General features: G+C 45.3%; 1 protein-coding gene across 1 annotated transcript in view; it reads left to right on the top strand.

Annotated features, from left to right (window-relative positions):
- LOC133425279 (NACHT, LRR and PYD domains-containing protein 12-like) overlaps positions 1-21,845 on the top strand; it is a 110,625-nt gene that overhangs the window by 25,762 nt on the left and 63,018 nt on the right. Inside the window, exons 7-9 of the mRNA XM_061716035.1 lie at positions 16,688-16,922; positions 17,022-17,084; positions 18,155-18,439. Coding sequence (XP_061572019.1) covers positions 16,688-16,922; positions 17,022-17,084; positions 18,155-18,439 — 583 coding nt within the window. The remainder of the gene's footprint in view (positions 1-16,687; positions 16,923-17,021; positions 17,085-18,154; positions 18,440-21,845) is intronic.

Below are 21,845 nucleotides of genomic sequence, written 5' to 3'. Positions count from 1 at the left end.
ATGATTCCTGGTTCCTCCACGTGGACTCCTGATCACTGGATTCTGGAATAGCTCACCATCCGGGATCACAAAACCTGGCCTGGTCAAACATAAGGCCAGAGCTCTTATTACAGGTTATCATTAACACAGAAAATAATTATTTGCTGGTCATCTTATCATCCATAAATGTACTGATTAAGTAGTTCAAGCATTTAAACTAACAGTACTTGCGCACTGAATGTGCGTTCCTCACCGCAGCATCAGCTGTTACCAATCAGCTGATTGACACGCTGCGTCAACATAAAACAAACATTTTAACAAAAGACCCGGTAATTAAACAAACAAAACAAACCAAAACAAAACTTGCCTTACTGGAAGTGTTAAAGTTCAGGTAACTCAGTCATTTGGAAAAAAAACTAAATGACTAAACTTAAAACACAACTCACCAATTCAGGCAGTCAAGTATTCAACAGGTTTCTGACATCGACAATCAAGTATTCACAGGTTTCAGACTTCGACAACCTCCCGACAGCCAGTGGACAATCTGCAGTTGGCAACAAAGTGGCTGTTAACCGTCATATAACACTTTATTGTGAAAACGCCAGCAACCGTTTACTAACCTGCAGCCGCTCCGCTCCGTGCATCAGCCCCATTCATCCACAATGAGAGCGTCTGCTTCCTGTAAATAGCGGAGCGGCTCAGCTGATTGGCTGAACGCTAGTCACATGACGTCACACTGACGGGGTCTGAATGAGCTTGAAATGAGTTCATAAATAAACATAAATATATATAAAAAAATATAAATATGAAATAACTGCTCATTTAGCACCTGGGTTACATCCTCCCCCTCTAAATCCATGCACGTCCCGTTGCATGCTAAGAGGCTATACTACATGGATCTTTGAAGTAGGAAAGGACTTGGAACCATTACTGTCACTCAAGGCTTCAGCGTAGGCTGAAGACAAACTTTGGAAAAGCGACTGTACAATATTAATTAAAGGATGGCCTAACTGATGGTACTGAAACCTCTCTGGTTGTTTTCTGTCTCTTTGTGAACGTCTGAGGGAGCTTTCAGTCTCAGGGGTGTCACTTGGATTGGTAACAGGTTCAGTAGACATGTCAGCGGGGTCCAATACTAGTTCTGCAGGCACTTCATGTTCAGGTAGGTTTTCGTCGAGTAGGGTATCAGTGGGAAAGTTCACCACAGATCCAGGTAAGTTGTTTTCCTCCACAGATCCAGGTAAGATGTTTTCCTCCACAGATCCAGGTAAGATGTTTTCCTCCACAGATCCAGGTAAGTTGGTTTCCTCCACAGATCCAGGTAAGATGTTTTCCTCCACAGTAATGGGTTCAGGCAGATGCTCCGCTGTGGGCGGAGGGCCCAAGGGTGACGGTGATGAAAGTTTGGATGATAGAGAGGCAGGGTCGACAGCTTTGGGGGTCTTAATCTCCTCTTCAGCATCGAAATGCCCTCCCACAGTAAACTTAGCTGTCGGCTGAAAATGACTTCTAGAGACCCAAGTGTTGAAAGTCTCGTCATCACAAAAGTCTAGATCAACAGTGTCAGGTTCATAGTTGGCTGAATGACGACGTGTGCGTGGCCGGCGGACAGGCGTAGGCGGAGAGAGTTCTTCTGCTGTTGTCACAGGGAGGAACCCGCAAGGAAGAAGAAGGTCCCTATGCAGGGTGCGTTTAGGGCCGTCTTTGGTTTCCGGACATACAGTGTAGACTGGAAGCTTTCCAGCCCGCTTGATCACAACATAGATGTCAGCCTCCCACTTGTCCATAAGTTTGTGTTTGCCACGGATACGCACATTCCTGACCAAGACCCTGTCACCCACATCCAGTTCTGAAGTAGTCACCTTTTTGTCGAATCTGACTTTATTTCTTTCTGCTGATTTCAGAGCATTCCGAGAAGCTAGTTGGTAGCTTTCTTGCAACCGGCTTTTGAGATTTTGCACATATTGAGAGTGAGATTTGGGCTGATCTCTCAAAGGTAAACCAAAAGCTAAATCAACAGGAAGTCGAGGTGATCGTCCAAACATGAGCTCATAAGGAGTGAACCCAGTTACCTCATTACGAGTGCAGTTATAGGCATGGACCAAGGGCTTCACAAACTCTCGCCACTTTGATTTCTGCTTATTTTCCAAAGTCCCCAACATATTGAGCAATGTTCGGTTGAATCTTTCAACGGGATTTCCCCGAGGGTGATATGGGGTGGTTCGAACTTTCTGTATTCCAGAAACTTCACACAGTTCTTTAATCAAGCGAGATTCAAAATCGGGCCCTTGGTCAGTGTGCAACCTCTCCGGGATACCATAGTAAACAATAAAGTTATCCCACAAGCATTTTGCTACAGTCTTTGCTTTTTGGTTGGGAGTGGGAATAGCTACTGCAAACTTGGTGAAATGATCAGTTAGCACAAGAATATCTTTAGTGTTGCTGGTATCGGGTTCAAGACTGAGAAAATCCATACACACCAACTCCAAAGGACGGGTTGCTTTAATGTTCACCAGTGGAGCTGCTTTCTCAGGCAAAGCTTTCCTGCGTATACAGCGATCACAGGTCTTGATTTTGTGTTGCACAGCTGCTGCCATTTTGGGCCAAAAGAAACGTGTTCGGACAAGATCTAGAGTTCGCTCTATGCCCATGTGACCCATGTCATTGTGTAAGCTCTGTAAGACAAGTGCTCTCAGATCTTCAGGTAGAACCAGTTGATAAGATATTTGTTCCCCTTCTTGCCTTCGCCGATACAGAATTTCATTCTGTAACTCAAGCTTGTTTAACTCCCTCAACAGAAGTGGAAGTTCGGGGAGTTCTGTCCTTACAGTTGGAGGGATCTTTTCTCCAGATTCCATTTGGAAGATGATTTCACGAATGCATGGATCAGCTCGCTGTTTTTCTTTGAGGTCGAGATGGGATAACGATGGAATGACAGGTAAACCAGTCAGATCCTCCGAGACATAACTGTCCGGAATTGCAGCTGCAGAAAGAGCAAGAGACTCCACCAGTGTAAGACTGCACTGACTGGAGACAGAATCAAGATTAGTTCTGACCAGGCAACCCTGGCAGATAGCATCGACAACATCTGAGGAGAGCACCTCGGTGGAATTGGCATCAGCCAGGTGTTCCTGAGTGAAGCGATTTATGCGATGCTGCTCTTTCCGAGACTGGCTATCATCCAGGTAAGTCCCATGAGGTTTCCGAGAGAGTCCATCAGCATCAAGATTTTGTTTTCCAGCGCGGTACTGAAGTTTGAAGTTGAAAGTTGACAGAGCAGCCAGCCATCTGTAGCTGGTTGCATCTAGCTTTACAGAGGTGAGTATATATGTGAGGGGATTACTGTCTGTGACTACAGTAAACTGACCTCCATACAAGTAGTCATGAAACTTTTCAGTCACACTCCACTTGAGTGCCAGAAACTCAAGTTTATGTGCGGGATATCGTGATTCACTGTAAGACAGACCACGGCTGGCAAAAGCGATAACTCTCAGCTTTCCGTCCTGCTCTTGATATAAGGCGGCTCCCAGCCCAGTAGTACTGGCATCAGTATGCAAGATGTACTGTTGCTTTGGGTCTGCAAACCCAAGGACTGGAGCAGTGGTGAGTTTGTCAATGAGAGTTAAGAAAGCATCTTGACACTGAGAGGTCCACCGACCTTCAAATGGCTGCTTCGGATCATGATACTGATTGCTTGTCCCTTTAACCTTTGCAGTTTTTCGCAGTGGTGGATAACCACGAGTGAGTTCGTTAAGGGGTTTAACTATGACGGCGTAGTCTTTAATGAACCGTCGATAGTAGCCCGAGAAGCCTAAGAAGGACTTCAGCTCTTTCAAGTTTCGGGGAATTGGCCAAGTTTTTAAAGCATTGACTTTTTCAGGATCTGTTTCAACTCCATTCTCAGATACCACATGCCCTAGATATCGAACAGACGTCTGAAAGAACTTGCATTTCTCATGCGACAGTTTCAATCCATACTCCTTTAACCGAGTGAGTACTTTCATCAGCCGGATTTCATGCTCCTCTAGAGTGTCAGAGAAGATGATCAAGTCATCCAGAAAGACCAGCACTTCCTTCAGGTGTAATTTTCCCATGCATTTTTCCATCAATCGCTGGAATGTACTAGGTGCATTTGTTATGCCCTGTGGCATGCGATTGAACTCCCAAAAGCCAAGTGGAGTAACAAAGGCTGTCTTAGCCTTGTCTGCCTCTTCCACTTCAATCTGGTAATATCCAGACTTCAAATCAAGCACGGTAAACCATTTGGATCCTGTTAATGCTGAGAAAGTTTCTTCAAGGTTGGGTAGGGCATAGACATCTTTTACTGTTTGCAGATTCAACTTTCTGTAGTCTATACATAGACGTACAGCTCCATTTCGTTTTCTCACGACCACGATGGGTGAGGAAAAGGGTGACTCTGACTCTCTTATGACACCAGCCTCCAACAACTCATGAAGGTGCTGACGCACTGCCTCAATATCATGAGGATGAATAGGCCGGGCCCGATGCTTGAAAGGAGTGTCATCCTTTAGTTTGATGTGATGCTTTACTTTATCTGTACACCCAACGTCCAAGTCATGGTGAGAAAATACCTCAGGCATTTCAAGGAGCTTGTTGGTGATACGCTCCCTCCATTCTGATGGCAGTGGAGAGTCACCAAAGTGGAAGTTCAAGTCTGGCTTTAAGGGTTTCTCAGGAGCAGGCAAGTTTGTGACACTGTGCTGCAATATTATGCTGTGAAAAGCTCCAAGTTCTGCAATGACACTGAGGGATGGAAGAGTAATTGCTTGCTCTGTCTCATTAGTGACCATAACGGGTATTTTGTATGGTGCAGTAGAAGGAAAAGTAACAAGACAACTTTTGACACAAAGGCCACCAGGCAAGGATGACTGAGTGGGATGTTCCACCACCGTCCACCGGTCTGTCACAAGAGTATGAACTTTGGCTAATCCCTCAAGGATGACACTATGGCCGGCAGGGATGAGTATCGGTGTCTTGCTCAGCATCCTCACAACTCCCACATTGCCCTCTTTGTTCTGCTGGTGCCGTAATTCAAGCGTTTTTAGTAAGGCTTGGTAGCCATAAAGACTGGGCTGCTGATGTGTAGCGTCGCCATCAAGATATTGCTCATAGAGCACATCCAAAGTGTTTGTCCCTATCAAGACTTGAGATGGGGTTTCAGGGCGCAAATCTGGGACCACAAGAGCAAGGGTTGGTACGTCAATATCTGCTCCCAGAAAGTCTTTGGGAAAGCCAACTGTTAGCTCCACGTAGCCCAAATATGGCACAGACTGTCCAGCAGCACCCTCAACCTCTAACAGGTTGTTAAGAGGTTTTACTGGCTGATCTGACAGGTAGTGGTTGTAAAAAGACACTGGGACTGTAGTGACTTGAGAACCTGTATCCAAAAGGCAGTTGCGGTCAGCACCAGCTATTTTAATGACAGCTGTGCATCTTGAACCAACTAAACCTTTAGGCAGTTTAACAAGTGGGTGTTTTACCGTCGACTGCTTATTAGCACAGCGCTTGTGTTGACGGTTAGCAGGACATTTTTCATCAGTTCCAGTCCCCATTCGTCCTGTAATAGGAACTGTGGTTAGTTTAAAGCACTGTTGGAAGCTGAGGGATGTTGAGTATCCCATTTGCGACACTTTTCATTGAATTCTCTTCTTTTTTCTGCAACTAATGCAGGATTTGGCTCACCATCGCACTGAGGTTTGATGTGGCCATCCTCCCCACACCTGAAACAGTAACCTGGTTTTGGTCTGAAAGTTGGGGTTTTCTGGGATAATGGCACATGTTTTGCAGATTTTTCAGTTTTTGGTCTCTCAACCTGCTTAGGATGTGATTTTGAAGTAAAAGCAGGTTTGGCATTGTACTGGTTAGCTGTAAGAGCTGCTAACTGGCGTTGAATATCTGCCATTTGCTTTGCCAATTGCTGGGTAAGTGTCGTTAGTGCAGCATAGGCTCCTTTCTCCTCTTCATCATGAACAACATGACGATGAGATGCTACTTTCTGCTTGGTAACACCAAGATGTTGCTTCATGCGCAGATTTTTAGCTGCTTCACGATCTTCTTCTGTTCGGAGAAGCAGTAAAAGTTCAGCAAAAGAAGGGGGGTTTGCTTTCTTTTGCTTCAGCTGAAGCTCTGAGATGAGTGAGTTATCCCAACAGCCTCTACAAAACTGATTTAGCAGATGTTTATTAACTTCCCTCACAGGTACACCACCTCTTTTCACAGTAAGGTTCAAAGCTACCTGCAGACGCTGCAAATAGACTGATGGCTTTTCACCTGCATCTTGGAATGTATCCATGAATTTAGCATACAACTCGTCACCATCTTGAACTGTGCCAAAAGCTGAATCAAGTTGCTGTAAATATACAGCAGGCAAAGTGTCAGGACTTAAGTGCTTGACAACATCAGCGGCTGGTGGAAGAAGACTTTCAAGCAATTTTCTAGACCGCTGAAGATCTGATACAGCAGGATCTTTCATAAGTAAGTCAACACTAGAACGCCATGTATCATAGTCTGCTTCCTGTGGAGGCCTCTGTATTTTGCCTGAAAAAACTCGAAGTCTCTGGGATGAAAGCATGTGCATAGAGGTATCTTCGCTCTTTACTATGTGCTCAACGACATACCGTTGGACTTCGGGTGGATTGACGTCATCAGCAGCGATAGTGTTAGATTTTATCCCAGCACTTTGAGCTCTGGGCAAGGGCTTGAAGACTGGATGGGCTGCACTTCCAGGAGAGATTTTCCAGGGTGACTGGGGTGGAGATTTTATCTCTGGGGCGCCGCCCTCCTCCTCCTCCTCCTCTTCTTCTTCAGCTGTAATGGCAGGTTCAAGAGCAGTGATGGATTTACTGATGTGAGACATCATGCCTTTAAGAACTTCAGCATAGTTCATGCCACTGACTTTAGCTAGTTGCTTCAGGTCTTCAAGATATGCTTGAGTCTTTTTGTCTCCTTCCCTCTCAGCATACATACTCGACAGGTCTCTGATCTGATAAGTATTTTTCCCATCTTTAGTGACAAATGTGTATGGTAGTAGGGACTCTAAGGTTACAACAGCAGTTCCTGAACTGTATTCTACAACCCAGTTTTCGTGAAAGTCGGACTCTATTGCATCCACTACTGTTGCTCTACCAATAATCCCATATTGTTTGAGAAAATCTATGACCTCTTCTACGTCAGATAGATCCTTAGTGTTTCCACTGACCAACACAGCATTAGGAATTTTAATACCAAGGTTGTCAAATACCTCCATCTTTTGATAGTGTTCTGACTGACTAAACTTAGTGCTTATTCATAACTGTATTGTGAGGGTATCTTGATCATTGCACATCATAACTGGTTCTCCTGGCTAGCTCACCAGAATTGTGTAGCATATATTTGGCTGTAACTACTGAAATAAAAATGTAGCAAATAGCTAGAGGTAGGCTAGTAACCTCAGAAGACTAGATTCAGCCGAGGAGAACACGTATGATGCACAATGAATGACACAGAGGCAGATGGCTTCAGTTTAGGTACCTTGTATTAGAAAAAACACAAATTAAATTACTCAAACGTTGAAAAATAAATATGGCCACGTAAAAAAAAAACTTTCTTCAAGTAATAGAAATTCAAATTAAAGAAAAAATATAACAATGACTTCAGCTTAGTTAGCTTATGTCAGGTGCACCATTAGTTTCAATTCTGTTCTGTTCCACACTGTTTACTCAATGTGTGGAATAAAAGAAAATACATCAACTCAAAATTATCCGAAAACAACAAAACAACCCTCCAAAACGTAAACAAATTAATGTGGGTTCCCCACTCAAAAATAAAGTTCACTGTTCTTCACAGTTCCGTTCTTCACAGTTCTGGTCCTCAGCACCGGTCAAAGCAGTCAGTCAGTCAGTCAATTAGTCAATCTGGGTGCTGGGTCCAAGCGTTTGGTTGAGTGAATGGGGCAGAAGAGATGCATGGGGGGGGGGGGAGTTTTGCTGCAGTGGCCTACCGCTGTGGCAGACACAATTACTGTTGAGTATGATTCCTGGTTCCTCCACGTGGACTCCTGATCACTGGATTCTGGAATAGCTCACCATCCGGGATCACAAAACCTGGCCTGGTCAAACATAAGGCCAGAGCTCTTATTACAGGTTATCATTAACACAGAAAATAATTATTTGCTGGTCATCTTATCATCCATAAATGTACTGATTAAGTAGTTCAAGCATTTAAACTAACAGTACTTGCGCACTGAATGTGCGTTCCTCACCGCAGCATCAGCTGTTACCAATCAGCTGATTGACACGCTGCGTCAACATAAAACAAACATTTTAACAAAAGACCCGGTAATTAAACAAACAAAACAAACCAAAACAAAACTTGCCTTACTGGAAGTGTTAAAGTTCAGGTAACTCAGTCATTTGGAAAAAAAACTAAATGACTAAACTTAAAACACAACTCACCAATTCAGGCAGTCAAGTATTCAACAGGTTTCTGACATCGACAATCAAGTATTCACAGGTTTCAGACTTCGACAACCTCCCGACAGCCAGTGGACAATCTGCAGTTGGCAACAAAGTGGCTGTTAACCGTCATATAACACTTTATTGTGAAAACGCCAGCAACCGTTTACTAACCTGCAGCCGCTCCGCTCCGTGCATCAGCCCCATTCATCCACAATGAGAGCGTCTGCTTCCTGTAAATAGCGGAGCGGCTCAGCTGATTGGCTGAACGCTAGTCACATGACGTCACACTGACGGGGTCTGAATGAGCTTGAAATGAGTTCATAAATAAACATAAATATATATAAAAAAATATAAATATGAAATAACTGCTCATTTAGCACCTGGGTTACACATTTACATAAATGAGAAATAAAAGGGGTCCTAGTATTGATCCCTGAGGGACTCCACATGACATCTTAACATTGGAAGAAAAACAACCGTTGGCATGCACATGTTGTTCGCGGTTATGAACATAACTAGACAACCATTTCAAAGTAATATCATGGAAACATGGAAAATATCATGCTGCTGACGCCCCCCTCCCCTCTGGTCATCCCGCTGCTGCTTCCACATGACTGTTGTGTGCTGCTGACGCCCCCCCCCCCCCACCTCTGGTCATCCCGCTGCTGCTTCCACCTGCCTGCTGTGTGCTGTCGACGTCCCTGACTCCCCCAGTCTGGCCTTCGGCAGGAGGGCCCCCCCTTATGAGCCTGGTCCTGCTCAAGGTTTCTTCCCTCCTAAAGGGGAGTTTTTCCTTGCCACTGTTTGGCTTAAGGCTTTTCTCCCACTAAGGGAGTTTTTACCTGCCATTGTTTATATAATAATTGCTCGGGGGTTTATGTTTATGTTTATGTTTATGTTCATGTTCTGGATCTCTGGAAAGCGTCTAGAAACAACATCTGTTGTATTAGACGCTATATAAATAAAATTGAATTGAATTGAATTGAATTGAAACCATAATGATGTAATTTGTCAAGTAATATAGTATAATCTACAGTATCAAAGGCTTTGGAAAGATCTATGAAAATGCCAAGAGCAAATTCTTTATTATTAATAGCAGTATAGATTCTTTCCACCAGTTGTAATAGGGCCATATCTGTGGAGTGATTTTTTCTAAAACCATATTGATGCTCGTATAAGATATTGTGTTTGTTTAGATGGTGCAACATTCTGTTGTAAACCAGTTTTTCCAATATTTTTGAGAAACATGGTAAAATTGATATGGGGCGATAATTATTAAAAATTCTTGGATCTCCAGATTTGTGCAGGGGAATAACTTTGGCAATTTTTAAATCTTGAGGAACCTCCCCAGATTGCAGAGATAAATTAAAAATATGCATAAGGGGTTTACTAATTGAGAAAGACACTGATAAATATAGCAATAATGCACATATATATGCCTTTGGTTTTTACCTGCATGGTATCGATCATTAATATGTTTGCAGACAAGGTAAAAAAAAAAAAAAAAAAAGTTGCGACATGATACAGGTGTGTACCGATTTTCATGCATGTACGTCAAATTGTATTGTGGGGCTTGAGGCACAAAGTTTTTTATGGGGGCGCTGTTGAGCCATTAGGCCACGGCCATTAATGCAAACCATTAAATATCACATTTTTCACCAGACCTGGCTTGCGTGCAAAGTCTGGTGACTTTTGGGGCATGTTTAGGGGAAAAAAAGGCCCTCCTTTCGTCAGAAGAAAGAATAAAGAAAAATTCCTACTGATACAATAGGGCCTTTACACTTTAAGTGCTCGGGCCCTAATAATTTGTTAGAGTTAAAAAAAAACAACCTCTACATAAATGATTCCCATGATGTGAGTCATGTGACTAACGTCAACTTTAGAGCGGAAAAACAAGCCTCATATCAAGTTGCTCTTCGCGTTGCTCAGTGTAAAAAAACCAAACACAATCGCTGAGCAATTGATTTTGCCTGCAGCCACTGATATGTGCAAGACCATGCTTGGGAATGATGAATGTGCAAATAAGTTCACGACTGTCCCCTCTTTAGACACAACAATTGCTTGGCGAATTGCGGATATGGCATCGGATGTGAGGGTGCAGTTAATTGAAAAACTGCAAACAGCGGAGGGATTTGCGCTCCAGTTGGATGAGTCAGTGGACATGTCCAAAGACGCACAGCTCTTGTGCGCTTTGTTGACAAAAAGGAAATGTGCTAGGAGTTTTTGTTTTGCAAGACACTGCCTGAGTGCACTACAAGTGCTGTGAAGAAAAGTCATCAATCACTTTGAAAGTGATTGATGACTTTTTTTCACGAGAACGAAATAAGCTGGCCAAAATGTGTCGCAGTGTTTACAGACACCATGACTGGTCAGAAAAGTGGTCTAATGATGCTTGTCAAAAAAGTCGCCCCCAGAGTTATATGGACTCATTGCATTCTACACAGAGAATATCTCGAGAATCCCTCGTCACCAAAGAAATATTAAGAAGAGTGCCATAAAAACTCGCCTCTTTGCGTCTCTGTGCGCCGCTACAGGAGAGGAACACAACATGCTCCTTTACCATTCTTAAGTCAGGTGGCTTTCCCGTGGATCGGTATTGACACACGTCTGTGAATTACGCACAGCTATCCACGACTTTCTAGTGAGCCAAAAGCGCACAGAGCTGGCTGTGCCTTTCGGTGATAATGTGTGGGTAACTAAACTAAACTATCTAGCAAAGCTGAAGTAGAGCAGCTAATGTGCGAGAGGCTGTTTGCCGTAAGAAATGTCTACCGCTGTAGACGGGGATGATGCGAAGGTAGCAGAGGTTGCTCAGAAGTTTTCAGTGATCCAGTGTGGATCTTGATTCAGTTTCTGAACCTCAACCAGGTCTGTCCCCCCTGAAGATCTCCGCTTAACCCTTTCGGATTCAGGAGGTGGGGACGCACAACAAAGAGCTGGAAGTGCAAGCGATGCATCTCCGGATAAGAGCTCTTGAAAAGAGTTGACCCGTGTCCATACCTACTAGGGATGCAACAGTTCTCGGTATAAAACCGAACCGTTTGGTTCGCCCTCCACAGTTCAATACGCCCTTGTGTGCTGCAGATTTTCGGTTTTGCCATTAATTTTGCATTAATGCTTTGCAACCCACTGTGTGTGTTTGTGTCGCCCGTCAGCCTGCTGCAGAAAAGCCCTCTTCGCGAGTCGTAGTCACTATTGTAGCTCCTCCCATCCCCCCCTCACACAGAACAGACAGCGAGCACAAGTGGGGGGAGCAGGGGAGTTGAGAGACAAAAGTTTGAAGAAGCACCGGCTTCATTGAAATCTACGGTGTGGTATACTTTCGGTTTTGCTGTTGAATACAACTACGATGGAGTGAAAACAGTTAACAGAACTTTTACTGTCTGTAAACATTGCTTGAAACGTGTCCCATACACAAAAGGAAACACGAGCAATATGAGCATCATCTCCAGCGTCAACACGCTGATGTAACGCTTTCTGCAAACAGGACAGTCGAGCGACTCGATAAGGTAACACCAGCATGAAAACAAAATCTCTCGAGAATGCTTTCCCAAAAGACCTATAGTGCCACTTCAGATAAACACAAGAAAATAACCCGTGCAGTGGGAACGTTCATTGCTAAAGATTGGCAGCCCTTTTCGATGGTCGGAGATGTGGCTTTCGTCAACTAATGAAAACACTCGACCCACGTTATGTTGGGCCTCGCCGTAGGACAGCACTTGTGGCCCTGGAGCTTGCGAAGTACAACATCGACATCGCAGCACTCAGTGAGACCAGACTACAGGATGAGGACTCCCTGTCAGAGGTTGGTGCAGGTTACACCTTCTTCTGGAAAGGGGTCCCTGAAGGCGCTCGCCGCATCCATGGAGTTGGTTTCGCTGTTAAGTCCCAACTGCTGCACCGCATCCCAGAATCTCCCATCGGCATCAATGAGAGGCTGATGACCTGGCGTATTCCCCTCAACAAGGGACGCTTTGCTACTCTCATCAGCGCTTATGCACCAACACTTGATGCTGAACACAACATAAAAGAGGACTTTTACCGGGCACTTGACACCATCTTACAGAAAACCCCAATAACAGACAAGATCATTCTCTTGGGAGATTTCAATGCTAGAGTGGGCAGAGATCACCTGGTATGGAAGCAAGTCATTGGTCAACATGGAGTGGGGAAAATGAACAACAATGGGCTTCGGCTCCTCTCCCTCTGTGCAGAACACCATCTGGTAATTACTAACTCCATCTTCCAGATGAAAAACAGGCTCAAAACAACCTGGCAACACCCCCGTTCAAAGCATTGGCACCTCTTGGATTATGTAATTGTCCGGCAAAAGGACAGACGGGATGTTCTTATAACTAGAGTCATGCGCGGAGCAGAATGCTGGACCGATCATCTCATGGTCAGGTCCAAACTCTTCATGCACATTCAGCCCCGTCGCCCTAGGACAGCTCCAAACAAGAAACTCAACTGCTCAGCACTAAACAACCCCGACACCAAAGACAACCTCCGTCGGTTACTTGCAAGAAACCTTGATCAGATCCCTGAGGAACCCACTGACTGGCCAGCCCTGCGTCATGCCATCCATAGTGCAGCTTCAACAGCGCTTGGCCCGTCAAGGAAGCGTCACCAGGACTGGTTTGATTGTAACTCAACTGAAATACAATCACTCCTTCAAGCAAAACACCATGCACATAAAGCCCTCCTGTCCTGCCCTGGATCTGCTTCCCTTAAAGCCACCTTTGTTGCAGCAAGAGCTGCGACTCAACGTGGCCTCCGGGCCATGGAAGATAACTGGTGGGTGCAGAAGGCCAAAGAGATCCAAAACCTTGCAGACTGCAATAACACCCAGGGATTTTATGATGCCATTAAAGCCCTCTACGGCCCTAGGAAGCGGGCAATTGTCCCTGTCCGTTCTGCTGACGGAGCTACCCTTTTCAAGGACCGCCGTGAGATCCTTGGCCGCTGGGCAAATCACTTCGAGACTCTCCTCAATCACGCAAACCCTGTCGACCTTCACATCCTGGATGGACTGCCAGACCTGCCACCAGTTGAGCACCTTGACTCCCCACCACAGTTCTGTGAGACCCGTCAAGCCATCAGAGACTTGAAGAACAACAAAAGTGCAGGACCTGATGGCATCCCAGCAGAGGTTTTCAAGAACGGCGGGTACCTCCTTACACGCCGCCTACACCTCTTGATCACACACATATGGGAACATGAGACCCCCCCACAAGACTGGAAGGATGCCAACATTGTGGTCATCTACAAGAACAAAGGTGACAGAGCAGTCTGTGGGAACAGTCGTGGAATCTCCCTCCTCTCCATTGCAGGGAAAGTGCTGGCAAAGATCATGTTCAAGCGCCTGGAACACATCTCGGAAGCTGCTCTCCCAGAGACGCAGTGTGGTTTTCGGAAGTCTAGGTCGACCACCGACATGGTCTTTGTCTTAAGGCAGCTACTGGAGAAGAGCAGGGAACAGTGCAAAGACCTCTATATAGCCTTTATTGACCTCAGCAAAGCGTTCGACACCATAAACCGTGAGATGCTCTGGAAACAACTGGACAAACTTGGGGTACCACCCAAGTTTCTGTCCGTGCTGCAGCAACTGCACACTGGGATGCAAGCCAGAGTAATCACCGGAGACCTCCAGTCAGAGCCCTTCAAGGTAAATACCGGGGTGAAGCAAGGCTGTGTCTTGGCACCAGTGCTTTTTAATCTCCTCCTTTCTGCCATCACCTTTCTCTTCAATCGTGCCTTGGATCACAAAGACGGTGTTCATCTTGAATACCGCCTTGACGGCAATCTTTTCAACATCCGCCGTCTCCAAGCCCATACGAAGACAAAGATTTGCCGTATCTGTGAGCTACAATATGCAGATGACTGCGCAGTCTTAGCCCACAGCCCAGAGTCTATGCAGCATGCCCTCAACACAATTTCCACTCTTTACCAGTCCTTCGGTCTTCATGTCAACACACAAAAAACTGAAATCATGTCCCAACTTGTTACCCAACCTCCCTCACCCCACAGCTTCCATATAAACGGCATCCCACTCAAAACAGTCGAACACTTCACCTACCTTGGCTCTACAATATCCTCCCACTGCTCCCTCGACACAGACATACACACCCGCATCAATAAAGCTTCATCAGCCTTTGGACGGCTTCGCAGGAGGGTTTTTGAAAACCGTAACCTCAAGGTCGGCACCAAGGTTGCAGTTTACAATGCAGTGTGCGTGTCCACCCTGCTCTACGGGGCAGAAACATGGACGCCATACAGAAGGCACATAACAAACCTGGAGGCCTTCCACATCCGTTGCCTTCAAAAAATCCTTGGTCTGTCCTGGGAAGATAAAGTACCTCACTCGGAGATCCTGAAGAGCACTAATTCCAGCTGTATGGAAGCAGCTGTGGCCAAAAGGCACTTACGGTGGATAGGTCATACAATCCGACTGCCTGAACACCGCCTGCCCCGCCAAGTCCTCTACGGTCAATTACAAGACGCAAAGCGTGCTGCTGGTGGCCAAAAGAAACGCTACAAGGACTACACCAAGGACCTTCTGAAGCGCATTGCCATCAGCCCCACTCAGCTGGAAACTCTAGCGTGTGATCGCTTAGTTTGGAGAGATACTTGCGTCAGGGCAATCACACAAATAGATGACAGCAATCATCAGAGAAGGTCTGAGAGACGTGCCCAACGACATCGGAGGACAGCCGGCATTCCCCCAACGTCCGGGCTCCCCTGCCCCACCTGTGGAAGGATGTGCGGCTCACGCATCGGCCTCCACAGCCACATCAAGTGGCACCAGCGACAACAGCGCTGACGCCCCCCACCCCCCTTCCCTGCCCTGGAGCAAGCGTCGTCATCGTACGCGATGGACAGCTAAGAGAGTTGGGCCTCCCGCACACATTTCAACAACGTTATCATATTTATCCATATTTTATACTACTGTATAGTATATACAGGTACTCAAGGAATAAAAGGCAGTTTACCATTTAAAAGTGTTGTGTTCAGTAACTGTTTTACATTTCAAAGAGTTTCTTAAAGATATGTTATACTATTGTATTTAGTATAGTGTGTTCTGTACTAACTGTACTGAGTTGTCAAGATTAAGAGGCTGTTGAATTATAAGAATTATAGTAATTTCCTTTTTCAAAAGTGACAAGCAAAATAAACAGATCATTTTGGAAAAAAGCTCTCTTTATGCACATAACACAAAACAAAACCGTACCGAAACTGAACCGAAACAGTAGCCCAAAAACTGAATCCGAATCGAACCGTGGGCTACCTGAACCGTTGCACCCCTAATACCTACGTCACCTCAAAGCACACACGTTGACGTCAGTAAGCACAACACATTAGTTCCTTCGTTTCGGTCAGACGTTGACTCTTATTTTGGTGCTTTTGAGCGCATGGCTACTGCACTAAATTAGTGTTGGTCTCTGCCGTTGCAGTGCTAACTTGATGCGCGGTGTTGCAGGCCTATTTGTCCACGAAGCATATGGACAAGGTTTCAAAAACTTGATTATAACATATAAAAATGTGTTTCCTCTAAAAGTTACACATTCCACAACCACTGAACGGAGACGCACGTTGAAATTGGTGCATAAAAATGTATGTTGTCATGAGGGTTGTCCTGAGGGTTGTCCACATGGATGTTAAAAGCAATTCACTGAAAGCATCAGAGAAGTTTCACAGTATTTGGAGGTGGGGGGCTGTAAACATTCAGTCATAACTCTGGATGAGGCCTTCAGCTGTACAGCCAGGCATTCATGACTGAAAACTTCCAGGAGTTAACTTCTTATGTTGAAATGAATCATTAAATAAGGCTGTGACCCCCCCATCCTTCTCCTCCAGGGATTTGGTGGTTAAACGTGACAACCAGTCCGATCTGTCTCCTTAAGACCTGACTGAATGTCACCAAAGACATGCTGATAACAGCTCAGCACAGTAGTCTGTTTTCTGCTGCGGATACAGGAGTTGGCAGGTCAAATGATCTGAAGTCTATCGGAGATTGGTGTTGCGATGAGACGATGGACCACACATTCGGGTGACTTGGACAGTGTTGATCCACAACACTACCAAAAGACCAAAAGAGTACCGATCGCAGGCTTTGAGTCTTGCACGTTAGGAAACGCTGGTCTGTAACCCATTTTCAGATTTCTGGATGTTCCTGAGTTTGTTCAAGTCCATCTGATTCTCTGTTCAGAATTCAAATTTTAAGACTTCATTTATGATCATTTCTTTCTATAAAGGAGGTAAAGAGGTGGTTGAAGGGCACTTTGGAGAATTTGGACTCCAGGAGGCTGAAGGAATTCCAGTGGTACCTGGTGAATGCAGATCCATCAAAGGATGGTTTCAAACCGATCCCACTGAGTCGTCTGGAGCATGCGGACAGATTGGACACAGTAGATCTGATGATGCAGAGATTCTCCTCAAAGACCAGAGAGGTGGCTGAGACGGTTTTAAAAACTTTAAAGAGTGATAAAGGTCTGTTGTAGATAAGGAAAAACACATAAACCATCTTACTATGAAGATTTTATCCTGTTTAAACAATAACTGATGATAACTTGTTTCATTGACCTCCAGCAGAAAAATCCTTTCCGGAACTTGTTTTCCAGGATGATCCAGTCTTTCCAGCTGGTGCAACAGGTAAATGGTCCCAGTCAGTCGCATTGATTCACTTCACAATAACTCTGAAATGGGTCTGTTTCCCTCCTGTCAGGATGCTCTCGATGGAGCCTCTGTAGAAGGTGCTCCTGATGGGGGCTCTGGCTTTCCTCAGTTTAAGGAGGAAGTAGAGGCGCTCTTGAGCCTTCTTGGCCAGTTATGCCGGGTTGGTGTCCCAGGAGAGGTGACGTGCACACCCAGGAACTTGGTTCTGCTCCATTGATAGAAACAGGAGCATGCTGGGTGTGAGCTCTCCTGAAGTCCACATCTTTTGTCCACATTCAGAGAGATTGTTGTGTATGCACTACATGGTGGCTAACATCACTCCTGTAGTCCATCTCGTCCACATGGTGGCTAACCTCACTCCTGTAGTCCATCTTGTCCCCGTTGCTGATGAGACCCACCACAGTCATGTCATCTGCACTTGAACTTGAACAATCTGAACTTGATGAGGAGGTTGGAGTTGTATCTCGCTGTGCAGTCATGGGTCAGCTGGGTGAAGACGAGGGGGCCCAAAACACATCCTTGGTCTCCTGGTCAGGAAGTCCAGGAGCCAGTTGCACAGCGAGGTGCTCAGTCCCAGCCGATCCAGTTCGTAGTCTGACGTAGTGTAATTTGTTGTCCAAGGAGTGCACATGGGCCAAATGTATGCTGGCTTGTGTGGCTTAGCTGCTAGCCTCATTGGTTCTGCCTATGCCAAGCAGAAACTCACGGCTGTATGTGCACCTTTGGACTTTGTAAACGCGATAAGGATACACTGACAACACTTTGACAAACAAAGAAAAACACATATTCAGTGCGAACTGTCCACATTTGTTCTCAAACATTTTTTATGGTCAAATGGAAGAAATTAGCTTCACAGCCTCAGTATAAAAACAATCAAACTGTAACAACGCCTCGTGAGATTCATTGTCAAAAGGCAACTTAAAGGGAATCATGTTCATTTTACACATGTGGCTCTAAATACATGTTGGAATACGTCTCAATCCTTGTTGACTCACATACTTAAAAGGACAAGTATTAATACGTTTTTGTTTGTTTTCTTCTCATAGAGAGACATTTTGCCAGGATGATGAGTGACTTTGTTAAGAAAGTGTCTAAACAAACCCTGACAGAGCTCATGGAGGCCCTCGTAACTGATGGTGTCTTTGATGACCGGGACAAGAAGTCGATACTGGAGGAGAACCACACCAGAGTAAATAAGGCCAGCTGCTTTGTCATCTTTGTGATGGAAAAGGGAAAGGAAGTCTGGAATAAGATGATCAATCTTCTTCAAACCATAAATCCTTTACTTTGCTTTGAGCTGGATGCGTCCCCAAGTCCATCTGCCGAAAAAGGTTAGTTTACGTTGTCGTTAATACCATGCTGTTAATATATATATGCATTTTTGATATAAAATATACATGATATATTTTTAAATTTATTTATCTATATCATATATTTATCTTATTAACATATATATATATATATATATATATATATATATATATATATATATATATATATTTGGGGGGGGGGGTTGAGGGGTGACATCCGCTGCTAGTCCAAGACGCCAAAAACACATGGAGACGCACAACGATCACACGAGCCCTGGAAATCTGCAAGAGAAAAAACAAACAGACACGAGAACAGAGACAAAGCAGCAACCAACCCAGGTTAGGCTAGGCTACCGCGACTATCTGACCCCCAAAACTAAGGAGCGAGCATGCAGGCGAATGAGCAGATGTGTATGTCTGTGTAGCTGTGTGTGTGTGTGTGTGTGTGTGTGTGTGTGTGTGTGTGTGTGTGTGTGTGTGTGTGTGTGTGTGTGTGTGTGTGTGTGTGTGTGTGTGTTTATGTGTGTGTGTGTGTGTAATAGTCCTATCAATGCTCCACCTGAGCTGTATCTATAGTGGAGGGAGAGCGCAACCCCGCCACCCGAGAGACCAGAGGCCGACAAGGAAGAACCAGGAACCCAGGCCACCAGCAACCCCACAGAGGGGAGAAGAGGGCGGGAGGAAACCCACCGCCAGCAAGGCCGCCCCATTCCACCGGCGACTGAGGGAAGCCCCGCCCCCCCCCCAGCGGCGACAGAAGGACCCCCGGGTGGGGCCCCCATGACCACGTTAGGAGGCAGCCAGGGAACCCACGGCAGTGGACCGGGACCCAATCACCCAGCATGGGCAGAACATGCGGCCAACGACCCCCACCTGGTGAGAGACCAGCCCGCCCGGGGGGGCACCCCGACCGTTGACGGAGGCAGGTGCACCCCCCTACGAGAGCGCCCCCCCCCAGAAAGGAGGGGGGACCGGAGAGAGGGAACCCCCAACAAGAAGACACCTGCGCGGGCATCCATCCATCCATCCATCATTCCATCCATCCATCCATCCATCCATCCATCCATCATCCATCTTTCCATCCATCCATCCATCCATCCATCCATCCATCCATCCATCCATCCATCCATCCATCCATCCATTTTCTATAATAATAATAATAATAATAATTAAAGCTGCAAGCAGCGATGAACGGGCCCTCGCACTCACAGCCACCGCCCCCATAAGCATATCAGAAATGACACCACCCACTACTTCCTATGTCAAACCATTCAAAAGTTATAGCAGAAAAAAGGGACGACCAATCAGAAGAAGGGGCGGGGCTAATTCAGCCCAATAAAGGTCAAGGACTCAATACCGAGTCCCATGACACCACCCACGACTCTCTATGTCAAAACATTCAAATGTTATAGCAGGAAATAGGGACAACCAATCAGAAGAAGGGGCGGGGCTAATTTTCACCAATTATGGTCAAGGACTCAATACCGAGTCTCATGACACCACTCACGACGCTTTATGTCAAACCATTCAAAAGTTATGGCAGATAAAAGTATTCTAGGGGGCGCTGTTGAGCCGTTAGGCCACTCCCATTAATGCAAACCATGAAATATCAAATTTATCGCCAGGCCTGCCTTGCATGCAAAATTTGGTGACTTTTGGGGAACTATAAAAATATGGACCAATCAGATGAAGGGGGGCGCGGTTTTTGGCGTCTAGCGTCGCCACGGTAACACTTTTGAAAGAGAAAAGTAATGCGGGTAGTCGCAGGATGGAGACGCACATTTTGATGTATAACCCATCTGGGTTCACGATACGGTTCGGGCCGTATTAATTCTCGAAGGAATGGCATATATTGCTCCAAAATTACGCGATTAATTCAGAATGTTCAAAATGGCCAACTTCCTGTTCGGTTTCGACCATGGAGCCAAGAGACTTTTCTCTAAGTTGCGACATGATACAGGTGTGTACCGATTTTCGTTCATGTACGTCAAACCGTATTATGGGGCTTGAGGCGCAAAGTTTTTTCTGTCTGAACCAACCAGATGAAGGGTGGGCGCGCTTTTTGGCGTCTAGCGTCGCCACGGTAACGCTTTTGAAAGAGAAAAGTAATGCGTGTTGTCGCAGGATGGAGACGCATATTTTGATGTATAACACACTTGGGTGCACGTTACGGTTCGGGCCGTATTAACTGCCGAAGGAATGGCATAAATTGCGCCAAAGTGACACGATTAATTCAAAATGGCTGACTTCCTGTTCGGTTTCGACCATGTTGCCAAGGGACTTTTCTTTAAGTTGTGTACTGATACAGGTGTGTAGCGATTTTCGTGCATGTACGTCAAACCGTATTGTGGGGCTTGAGGCACAAAGTTTTCCGGGGGGCGCTGTTGAGCCATTTCGCCACGCCCATTAATGTAAACCATTAAATATCAAATTTTTCGCCAGGCCTGACTTGCATGCAAAATTTGGTGACTTTTTGGGCATGTTTAGGGGGGCAAAAAGGCCTTCCTTTCGTCAGAAGAAAGAAAGAAAGAAAGAAAGAAAGAAAGAAAGAAAAAAGAAAAATTCCTACAGATACAATAGGGCCTTCGCACTGAAGGTGCTCGGGCCCTAATAATAATAATAATTCAAGCTGTAAACAGCGATGAACGGGCCCTCGTGCGTGTAATTTTCACCAATAAAGGTCAAGGACTCAAAACCGAGTCTGATTGTTTATTGTTTATTGTTTATTGGATGGATCCCCATTAGCTGCCGCCTTGGCGATACGCAACACTAATCTTCCTGGGGTCCATAAAGTACATAAAACATTACAGAAAACATATCATCTAAGACATAAATACATACAGTCATACATTCCTAGCATAATTCCGATTACACCACCCACAACTCTCTATATAAAACCAATCAAAAGTTACGGCAGAAAATAGGAACTATCCCATATTGACCAATCAGAAGAAGGAGGGGGCTTTAATTTGCACCAATTAAGGTCAAGTACACAAAACCGAGTCAGACGACACCACCCACGACTGTCTATGTCAAACCATTCAAATGTTATGGCAGAAAACAGGGACTATCAAATATCGACCAATCAGAAGAAGGAGCGGGGCTAAGTTGCACTAATTATGGTCAAGGACTGAAAACCAAGTCTGATGACACCACCCACGACTCTTTGTCAAACCATTCAAAAGTTATGGTAGAAAGTAGGAACTATCAAATATGGACCAACCAGAAGAAGGGGGGGCGCACTTTTTTGGCATCTATCGTCGCCACTGTAATGCTTTTGAATGAGAAAAGTAATGTGCATTGTCGCAGGATGGAGACGCACATTTTGATGTATAATACACCTGGGTGCACGTTGCGGTTCAGGCCGTATTAACTGCCGAAGGAATGGCATAAATTGCGTCAAAATTACATGATTAATTCAAAATGG

This window comes from Cololabis saira, chromosome 24, assembly GCF_033807715.1.
Source record: "Cololabis saira isolate AMF1-May2022 chromosome 24, fColSai1.1, whole genome shotgun sequence".
In the NCBI taxonomy this organism is placed as follows: domain Eukaryota; kingdom Metazoa; phylum Chordata; class Actinopteri; order Beloniformes; family Belonidae; genus Cololabis; species Cololabis saira.
The sequence above is the reverse complement of the archived record's forward strand: the minus strand, read 5'-3'. Positions and strand labels throughout refer to the sequence as shown.